This window comes from Periophthalmus magnuspinnatus, chromosome 16, assembly GCF_009829125.3.
Source record: "Periophthalmus magnuspinnatus isolate fPerMag1 chromosome 16, fPerMag1.2.pri, whole genome shotgun sequence".
In the NCBI taxonomy this organism is placed as follows: domain Eukaryota; kingdom Metazoa; phylum Chordata; class Actinopteri; order Gobiiformes; family Gobiidae; genus Periophthalmus; species Periophthalmus magnuspinnatus.
The window spans coordinates 24,330,933-24,342,068 of record NC_047141.1 but is presented as its reverse complement, the minus strand read 5'-3'; the positions used below and the strand labels follow the sequence as shown (position 1 = coordinate 24,342,068).

General features: G+C 42.4%; 1 protein-coding gene across 2 annotated transcripts in view; it reads left to right on the top strand.

The window, feature by feature from the left end:
• Positions 1-1,601: 1,601 nt before the first annotated feature.
• kirrel3l (kirre like nephrin family adhesion molecule 3, like) overlaps positions 1,602-11,136 on the top strand; it is a 33,460-nt gene continuing 23,925 nt past the window's right edge. For both annotated transcript variants that reach the window (XM_033980993.2, XM_033980992.2), the window contains exon 1: positions 1,602-2,057. In XM_033980993.2, the coding sequence (XP_033836884.1) occupies positions 1,919-2,057 (139 nt within the window). In that variant the 5' untranslated portion in view covers positions 1,602-1,918. The remainder of the gene's footprint in view (positions 2,058-11,136) is intronic.

Below are 11,136 nucleotides of genomic sequence, written 5' to 3'. Positions count from 1 at the left end.
AAAATCAAAATCTTGCATACGGTTCCTCTAAAGCTTCATTTTCCACAGGGAAAACTTTTTGTAGTGTAAGACTGCATTGTGAGACTATTCAGGTAAAGATTGGTTTTATGAATGATTTTCAAAAAGGTGGGTTGAGTGCACAAAATACACAAAGTCTACTTGAAAAGCAGACTTTGGAAAAGAGACGTGTGAGTCTTTCTATTAAGGCATAAAAACATTACAGTATTCATGCTGTGTAGATCCATGTTATCACAAAAAAAAAAAACCCTGATAAATCTATCTTCAACAATAATACTATAAAAATTTATGGCGCTTGATATTTATTGATCATTTCTAGGATTTGAATCCAAAAATCTTGATTTATCAAACACATTTTCTGCCTTTACATTTTACAAAAGAGGCAGACTGATAAATGTGTGTATAAATGATGACACTGTTCCTATTTGATCCATGATGTTTTCTATTACAAGTGTTGGGATAGAGAGAGTAAAGTGATAATTACACCATTTGGCAAAACATCTGCAGCTAATCCACGCTCGCGGCAACTGCTTACACATAAATCACCTTAATTAATTCCCCCAAATCTGGAAACTAATTGAACAGGATACTCATTTTCAATAGTCATCATTCAGAGAAGAGCTCTATTGTCTGAAGGAAGGATGTTTTTTACTCAGAGAAATAAACTGTTTTCAGGTAAATGCTAAAGAAAGTCTGCAAGTCAAAGAGTAGCACTTATCTCTTCACAAAAGCTCTGTTAATTAAATTGGGTATTGTATGTGTATTGCAACCCCTATTGGATTATGCATGAATGAGTGGTTGTGTATTGTAGTGATGGTAGTTTCACCTAGCGGTCTTTTGAGGTATTACAACATCTGGGCACGTGTGGAATAGTCAGTTTGTTATGTTTTGGCCCAGAACATGCATGTTCATAAATGACAATGACTAATCTGACAATATTTTGCTACACGTTTATAATATAGGTTATTGTTTGAAAAATACATTTTAAAAAAACATATGTCGTGTTCCTTTTGCAATTTCATTCTGATTTTTGTTATTTACATATTGAATTGGCATAGATTTTTACACCAAATGTCCTTCCAGACGCAATCATCAAGACTGGCACAATAAGTTGGATTCCTTGTGTATGCCTGTTTTGGACTAAGTTGCGCAGAGAAAACAGCACATCTTTTAGTTTTGTTTGAAAATAGGCAATAGATCTTTAAAACAAGCCAAGCTATAAGCCCAAAACGAAGCAAGTATCACCATCCCCGCGTCCCACACCCACACACAAAAAGACTTTTCCTCCAGAATGCCGCAGTGTGGTAACAGTATGGTGACAATCCACAACAAAGCCCTGACCGCTCGTGTCCATCATCACATCACACTTCCTTGATGGGTGCCTTGTGTATTTGCGCTGTGAAAACTCTCCTCTTCTGCGCGTTCCATTAAAGTCTGTAAAAAGTGTGTTTAAATGCCCTCCCCATGACACCCTCTCAGCCAATGGTGGGACCCCAGGGGCGGAGGAAGGGGGGGGGTCGCTGTGTACTCCCCCTGGTACGCATCAGAGACTGAGGGGCTTCACCAATGCCAGATTTCAGTACACCCCGCTCTTTGGCAGATGACAGTCAGCGCGCATTTCCCATTGGAGACAGGAGAGCGAAATGAGGGGAGCGGAGTGAGAGAGGAACTTCACTGCGCACTGTGGATAGAGGAGAGACCACTGTACTGAGCTCACTGTATGCGTACGCGGGTTCGAGAGTGGACCGTGGCGATTTAACAAGCGGAGAAGAAGCGGACGTGGGGGAAAGTTACCACTAAAGTATGGAGATGTATCAATAACAGTCTTTGCCAAGTGCCCGGAGAAATTTTTTCTTTACACTGGATTGTACTATAGACTGCATCTTTGAGCGTCCAGCGAATGAGAACCAGTGGTGCCGTGGTGGACTCTAGCACAGTCGCATTGGAGCGGGGAGCCAAGCCATCCACAAGTCAGCCAGTGGTCGCAGCATCACGCAACATGTTCACGCTGTACCTTATCTTCTGCCTTATGGCCACAGGTACGTCTTTTGTTACGTTTTTTCCACGTGGATGTGTACATAGATGCACTACGGTCCACTCTAGCGCGCTGCGTCAAGTAATGTTGGGAGGTAGAGGAGTAGCGCGTATGGTGCAGTGCCACAGTGGTGCTGGAATCTACGGGTGATTGTGTGTTATCACTTTGAAATGGTCTTTAAAGTGAAGTTTCGGTTGAGATGTTACGCTATGAGCTGGATGAAATAGTATGGTCGCTTCGGCATCTCGAAATCTTACTGTTGGACCAGAGCGCACCTGCAGAGTTAAAGTTGCGTTTTTAAATGAGCGGTCGTACAGTTTTAATTACTCTATTGAGAAGGCTAATTGTGATGGACTGTGGACTCAAGGCACATCCAAATAAGCTTTTAACACAATTAAAGTGTTGGGCTTCAGCAAACGTTGAAACGGGTCTCCATGGAACGGACTTCTGACCGGCTTCTTACGAGCCTTGCGTAAATGTTCAACTAAAGTGGGTTCACCTCAAGACAATTTGGTGTAAATGCCATAAGTGTTGTACGCTGTGTTAAATATTGCCCCGTGGTGCCTGTTTCAACGTTGTCGTGAGGAGTAGAATCTGTGCGTAACGGGGAGTTTACCGTGCCTCGCTGGGGCCGGGGCAGTTCTGTCTCGCGGGCATGTGGCTGAGTGAGAGAAAAAGAGAGGGGGACTTTTCTATTGTTTGTGTCCTGGATTTAGGCGCACCTGTCTCCCCTCTCAACCAATCAAAAGACAGATTGATTTTAAACTATTCAACTCGCATTTTTTCTGTCATTGCATTTACATTGTGCTAAATCGTTAAAGGTGGCAACCAAAAGTGCACAGGGGGTGCTATAGCGTGTTGTTGTAATGTTTTTGATGTAGTGTATGTCTTCTGTGACCACTAAATCAAAAAGAGAAAGTTAGAGAGATTTCACGAGCAGACCATCCATATTTATCAAGTCTAAATAAGCCCATTATAAAGATGCAAGCTTCTGAGCAGCTGCTTTAATCAAGCTGAATAATTTAGAGCTGCAAATGCTCTGTTACAAAAATAAAAAAAGCATGGTGTAATTAATACTGAGCCTGCTAAGTGATCAGAAACAGAAATAAACCAGTGCTGAACAGAAATGATTCACTTTGAATGCAGCATGGCAGAGAGTGGGCACAGTTGGAGATCTTCTGAGAGGGAGACAAAAGAGGGAATAATATAGTCTGTGATTGTTTTAGACTGCCTGTAGCTTTTGCTTTTTATCATATGCACTTTCTCAGACACAAAAACACACTCACAAATGGCACCGCGAACTCAACCATGTGCTGTTTTCCACACAGCTTTACCTTTTTAGTGGTGCTTCCACATAGTTTTGTGGTTATTGAGAGCCGCAGGGGGTGGGATCTGACACCAGTGGACCTCTGCTCCCTGGTGCACTAACAACAGCTGGATAAGAGGGGTCTGTCTCAAGGCGCCCTATACTAACACACCCTCTCTCTTACACACACACACATAATGGGAACGTAACAGCTGCCCTAATTAGAACCTAAGAGACCCTAGGCCTCATTTATTGTGGCACAGGCACACACTGAGTCACTGATGCTCTAAATTGGCTGCATTCACAAACTCCTCTGCAGTTCAAAATGTCTTCTTTTAAACTTAGTGTTAGGCTCAGAGTTCACCCACAAGTAGGCCTGTGTGGCGCCATACTACACAGATAATTTACTCTCTCACAGTCCCCTGGGCTCCCAGAGGAATTGGATTCCACAGTGCATCAGTATTCTGAGTAATCTTCAGTGAGCTCCTCTTTGGAAACCTTTTGCTTTGGGTCGCTTGCCTCTCATCGGGCCAAGTTCAAAGGCTGCGAGCGGAGATTACAAGTTTCTCTGCCTTTCCTCTTAAGTCGCGTCGCCTCTTGTGTCTCGCTGTATAGTGCAACGCCACAGAAACGTTCCACCTTGCTGCTTCTCACATGTCTTTTTGCCCTGTTGTGCAGCTACAGGAGAGAGAATCTCTTTAAGAGGCCAGAGGCGTTTGGCAGATCTTATGTTTATTCACACATAAATAAACATGTACACAACATCACAAATGACTCCAGCCTCGTCATGTCCTCACATTACAGCACATTTGCATCTCCTTAATTCAGCGCTGATATGTTTTTGGACACAGGGGCAGCTTCACCCCAGAGGTTTGTTTTGGGCAGCTGTGCATATTTCATGAACCACTGTTCTTTGAGTCATGCCCATGAGTTACGCCAAGCAGAAAAAATGAAGTGGAGGGGGCTCAGATGTGGCACAAATGTCTCCATAATTAAACCGAAAAACACAAAATTGCAATCCAACAGCACTAGGCTGCGGATGTGGAATATGCTGTTTTCCAATAAACACAAACTTTGTGTAGTATTTTAATTACATTACTACAGTAAGAAAGGTCAGTTATGGGCCAAGGACAAAATGATTAATTATGCTGCAGAGCCATTAGAAGTGTTAAGGGATTTGGACAACGCACAATTTATTATGTGCTTTTAACTTAAAGATTAGTCCAGTTTGGTCACTTTATATCATCTCTATTAAATATAAACCCATATGATTGCAAGATAGGACCTGTGCCTTGGTGGAGATGCAGTTTTTTGTCTTGCGATTGGAGTACATCGATACATATTCCTTTATCCAATGCATTTCTAAAAGTGTTTGTACAACCCCACATACCTTCTATCTCACAAACAAACATCACTTTTTCTGGCTGCTCCTCTCTAATATTAAGCCTTGAGCAATAAGTGGGTAGCAGACATAAAGTTGTGAGGCAGGAACCCCAGCCAAACAGCAAGATACGATGTGCACAAAAGTTGCAGACACAGCAGAAAGTGAACAGAGCCGAGTCCCGAACAGAAGTGGCTTGCATTATTTAGGAGACACAGTCATGGCAAAGATATAGATGAATTTTGGCCTACTTTGATTTCCTGTCTATGTGGGAGCCAAGTAATAGTTCAGCTGCTTGAGTGTTTTATTGAACATTGTAGCAGAATTTTAAAGATTCACTCCCTGGATGGCGGCGGCTAATGGTATGATTTATATTGTAGCAGCGGTCTACTTAAATACGCTAAAGACAGGATTTGTGCTGAGAGTAGACTCCATTAATATACTTCTTGCATTTATCCTTGTTTAAGGTATTGGTGGTGAAGCCTCTCAAAGCTGACTACACTTCTGTCGGTCATGTTTGTCACTTGGCAGCCTCCGTATTTCTATATTTATCATTTCGACATGAACAACCCAAAGCAATAAAGTTGTGTTTATTCATAGAAAATCTCTGATATTACAAGGTTAGTTAGTTTCAAATGATGGAATTCAAAATGCTATCTCCAAATCTCTAGATCACATACATCACTATCGGAAACGTCAGGTCTGTTTGTCACTTTAACTTAATAATTCAGAAAGTTTGATTTAATAAAGCTGGTTAAATAAGGCATGGTGATCTATTAGATGTGAATTAAGATTTCAATGCTGTCTGGTGATGGTGTCAGTAATTGTGATGTTTCTTCTCACAATAATAGTAGCACTAAAATTTATATTATGACATCCCTATTGGAGACTATAGATCTTATTTTATGGGTGTCAATTTTATGAAGGCTGTATAAAACAACAAAAGGTTAGTAAAATATGTGCACTATTAAACACCAGAGTAGCAAATGTTTGTCTATTCATACACACTTGCTCTAAAAGTAGACCGAAAACAATAGTGTTTCATATCATTGCCTCCTTCTAATCAGCTTTGCCATGTGGGTAAACAAAGATAAAGAACTTGGCACTGTGTCCTGAAGCCTCGTTATCAGCTCCCACTTATTTAACTGGATGTCTTCTGAGGTTTGGCTCTAGAAGGGAAGTAGCCTTAGCTCAAGCAAGGATGCTACTTTAACCTATTTTTTTACCTAAGTCTGTCTGTCATTTCCTCTTTTTGTCTCCTGCTTTCTCCTTGCTGCCTGTCTTGCACACGCACATTGTCACCTTGTCTTCCTCTGAGGGCACTCGGAGGATCCGGTTGGAGGAAATGACAAAGAATGGGACAATACAGGGCTGTGTCAGCTTCCTGCCACTGCCTGGAGTCTTCTTCTGCCTATTCTTTCCCCTTAGTTTAAGCACCTAAGGCAGTATCATCTACATACAGACTGGTGGGGGACCCCATATACAACTTGTTTATTCTTTTTTGCAAGCAAGCAGCTGTAAAAAATAGCAAAGAGGAAGGATTAATTTGGTGCATGTCATTAAAACAGCACCCCGAGGTAAACAGTCATTTTCATATAAGCTATTTAGGAAATCCTTGGATTGCATTTGTTGTCCCTTGATACACAAGTCACCTAGAAAGACAAAGCATTTCTGAAATCAGCAGAGTAGAAAAATTGCAGATATATATATTTTTATTTTCCAATCCATTCCCATCCCGCAAGACACACATTTTATATCTCTTGCCAAGACACAGAAAGCAACTGCAAATTGAAATTTTCAGTGTTGCAGCAATATCTGTTCCTGTGTTATCTCCTGCAGCCATGTTCCTTAACACTGAATTTAGGAGTTTTATTTCTGCCTGAAAAGGAATAATCATTTTGAAACAGTATACTGGCTGTGAGGTAATTTTTAACAACACTCATGAGTAATAAGCAGAAGGGAACAAAAGCAGTAATTAAGTGAAATACTGTATAATTGTATGATTATATTTTAGTATTTTATTGTAAATTCTAAAGCAAATTGAACATAAAACACAACTAAATGTACTTGTATTGCTATGACTACCACAAATATTACTCTTAACCTACAGTGATCAGGCTACTCATATCTGAAAAATCCCACTCACAATTAATAAACACGAAGAAGTAAAACTCTCCTGAATGTTAGAAATTGTGTTTAATTAAGTGTAATTTCCATTCACCATCAATAGGTGTGTTTTCATTTCTTGTGACATTCCCACATCATCCAGAAGTGAGTCACTCAGAGCAGGAGGTCAAGGGCACAGATTGGAGAGCGGTGTGCAGATGACTGTGGTGTCTCTGGGCGTGCTTGCCCTTTCTGTACTGATTAGTCAAAGTCCAACTGTCTAATTAATAAAGCTCAATCTTCCACAATATGTCATCTCTTTCTCTACAGTACACAGCCTATGTTGTGTCATAGGCACAAAGGGTATTTGCATTACTCAGTCAGCCACTAACTAATAGGTGATTAGGTCTAGGGGCATTGGGACTGTAAATGTGCACCGCTCTTATATTTATAGGTCTATTCGAGGAGGAGGCAGCTAATTTGCAATCAACTGAGGGGTGTCAGTCAAAGTGAATTGATCGCACTGTTAACTGCTGCTTCTTCAATACAAAACATGTTAATAGTATTGATCTGCGATGGGGATGAATATCAAGGTGTGTGGGTTTGTGGTAGGTGGTTGGATAGAACAGGAAGCAAAGGTGTGGTTCATCTTTGGTTAGCGGAGATGCCATTGGGCTTGGTGTGAGAACAGAGGAAAGAAAGTAAAGCCAGGCGGAGAGGTCAAAGGGATTTAGCGCCAGGAGCCGTGTGTTGCGGGTAATGGATATGCTTGTGTTGGTGAGAGGCATACCTGCTCCTTTTTCTTTTACAGCGAGGGAGAGGTGAAAAAAACAAAGGTGTAACAGCGGCAACTCCGAGGGGGATTAATGGAAACGTGATCTCTCAACACCTCCGGCTAAACGCAATGTCTGCGGTGTGCACTTGGACATGTGGGCACCTACTTTTGTTAGTGATATTGTAAGAATAACAAAAGGGATGAGAGTTGTAAAGATAACATAATCCTCACATCTAAACCAAAGCTAGGAAAAGTTTGGATAGGGCGCTCCATGTCCTCTCAAAGATAGAAAGATGGGGTTGTGAGGTGAACCTAACACCTCTGTTGGAGAAAGCGGACGGTCCATTGTTCCAGCACAGTGCACCCGTCTCAGTGAGGCATCCCACCTCCCAGGGGGGCAGAACGGGAACGCGCAGAGGAGAAGAGGGACCGATTGTTCCCTCCTCAGACTATCCACAGATGGGGCTGCAGCACACAGGATGCTGCCTGTTTGCTTTGGAAAGTCCCAGGCGTTTGCTTTGCAGTACAGAAGACTCTGGGGGATAGGGAGAAGAGACTGCCAGTGGAGACAGCAAGAGTGGGAATAGATAGTGGGGTATGGAAAGAAAGAAAATGAATGAAAGAAGAAAAGAAAGGACCTTGCCTAATATAATGTCAGTGAATATAATGTCAGGGAGGGAAGACAGATGATGCAGCGAGGGTAGTTGGGTGTGGAAGTGCTCAAGTTATTCCCATTTTCAAAACAGAGACATATAGCCAGAGATAATGGACAAGAGAGAGAGAGTAAAGAGCTGTGGAAAGCTAGAAGCGAGGGACGAGATATACAAACCTGGGCTGCATCAGTCATGCAGTTTGGTGCAGAAGCCATTTGTACCTATTGTTCTCCATAATTTGTTTTCTTCAACTTGCAAACGGGAGGGGTAGAGGGGAGATGCACCGCTAGAGCAGCCATTTATTTTTGCTCTAATTACATAAGTGAGACAGCGTAATTAGACGTATAGCTAAATAGACAAAAACATAAGGGAAAGATGCTCGTTTGGGAACAAAAGTGTAGATAAATCTTAAAAAAACATTCTGTATATCACATTGTAGAGTATGTTAAAAGTAGAGTAAAGGCAGAGGAGGGAAGGGTGAACGCAGGGATAAAAGATGAGAGAGGTGTGCAGGAAAGCCCTCTTCAGAGTGCACTTTGAGGTGTGGCCAAAGAGTGGCTTCATTTAATACACCTGCTCAGTGGGAGAAGACTGACTCACACGAGGAAGATGAGGAGGTGGTAGATCTCACCTCTGATTGGTTACATCAAAGGCAGCTAGCGGATTCTCAGAACTGTTTGTTGTGGTTTGTTTGGGAGGGGCCCCGAGAGAGGATGTTTTTTGGGGTCAGAGGTCATGTGACAGGCTTTTCGCCCTGGTTCAATTTACGCCACAGCACCACCACAGGCCACAACCTTAAAAGAGTAATTTTCTGCAGGTGTTTGATGATGTTCAGAGGTACATGATGTCAAGGAAAGGAAGTCTAATTGCAAGCTACATCAGACCCATGCCATCCTGTGTCCAATTTTATCCCAGGAACAACAAAGTCAAAAACCAAAGGCATGTCAGCTAATTATATTTTTGCTAACTACCCAAAAGCATGTTACTTGAAAAAAAAAGTACATAGTTGTGGTGTCACCTTTTTGCACTGTGAGTTCTGGTACAGTCCAAAATCAAAGCCATGGTTTGGAATGAGGTACCAGCTTTGAAGTACTCCCCTGTCTGCTGAATGTGTGTGGTTGGCTCATTGATTGATTTGGCATGTTTCTTCTAGTCTAGATCACACTTTGAACACAGCACATAGCAGACTATTGAAAGCTAAATATATGTGTGTCTGATGGACCAATATACAGCGATTGAGAATCTATCAGTAGTGTTTGTGTGTTGTGAAAAACAACATTTTAATCGGGTTACACTGGTGCCACTTAATGTTCCCGTGCGTGCATCTGCCTAGGTTGACTGGTGGGCGTTGCGTGGGTGTGTTAAACATGTCAGCACTCTTTTGGGGACCTGCGGTTGTGGATAAAGATAAATAGCTCTTAATGAATCCACTCAATCACCATCATGTGTAAAGCAGTGACCAGAGAGTGAGCACTGGACAGGCCTGATTGGAAGAAGAATCCATTGAAGTTAGTTTTTTGTGGCAAGCTCTTGAGCCGTCACGCTTCAATATTAACCATTCACAGCAGCTCTAACTGGCCCGTCTCTCTCTAAACAACCCCCTGACACACCAGTCTATACTTTGTTATTGTGAAAGGGAGTTCTTTAAAAGCCAATTTAAACCCAATCCTTTTGTTTAACCCCCCAGGAATTCAAGCTGGCTCTGTATTGTGCAGACTAAAGGGGGTGTGCGTGCCTTTTATGCCACTTTGGTTTCGTGTGTGTCATCTTTGAGCATGTGATAAAAGAACAGGGCCTGTATAAGAACTGGTGGAGGATTTTCGGGTATAGCGGGAATCAATGGTCCAATTGAAAAACCTCTTATAGCCATGACTGTTGCTGTAATGCTGTGGAAACGGACAGTCGTCATGTGGATCCCTATAATATAGCTGGAGGCTTGGATCACAGCTGAAGTTCGGATTGAGAAAAGCAAAGTCTTCTGAGGATTTCAAAGAGGCTCACATGATGGGGGAAAGGAGATTCAGTGCTTCCATTCGATTTTGCAAAACCACCATTCTGCCAAAGGACAAACATAACAGTGGGCTTCAATTTGCCTTGACAAATAAGAGAGTACCCTGTGAGCTTTGCCTGCTTTGATCCCAGGTAATGTGCTAACAGGCAGCTGGCTCTTGCATTACCCATAGCATTACAGTGTGTGTCTACTCAAGCTGAGGTGCGAGTGTGCGTGTTTGGTCAGTTGTGGCTTCCGAATGTGTGCGCTTTCACACCAATTAATGAATAGCTTTATGTGCCTGCTGAGGTGGCGATGGCCTGTCTCTAGCGGGGCCTAGCTGTTTTTTTCCTGTTCTGTTCCATGTCAGGCTATGATGTCCAGGCACCTCTCTCTTCGCACTAACACATTAATGAGATCGCTCTAATTAGTGCATACAGGAGTCTAAAACAGGAGGGCGCAGTGGCCATTGTGTGTTGTTCTAATCAGGGGAGCCCTTCCAGACAGAGGGGGACCAGTGGCACTATAGTGGGAAAGTTCACACGTACAGAAAAGGCCTGCTTAAATTAGTCACTGCTTAATTGGGAAGAAAAGATTTGCGACCAGTTTTAAGTTGGGTGCCTCACTCACGTTCTGCCCCTCCTCGGGGACACTTGGAAAAAAATCATTTCCCTCTTACTCTCATAATCCAATCTGTTCAATATCAAATAATCTTGCCCAATTTTTCATCCTGTTTTTTCACCTTACTGCTGAAGCAGTCTTCTCTGGGGATGAGGCGCTTGTTAAAGGAAAACGCTCCTCTGAGGATCATGGGGAACAGTGGCCACACAGATACAGGAGATAATAATAGAGGCAAATAGGTAAGAAATAGG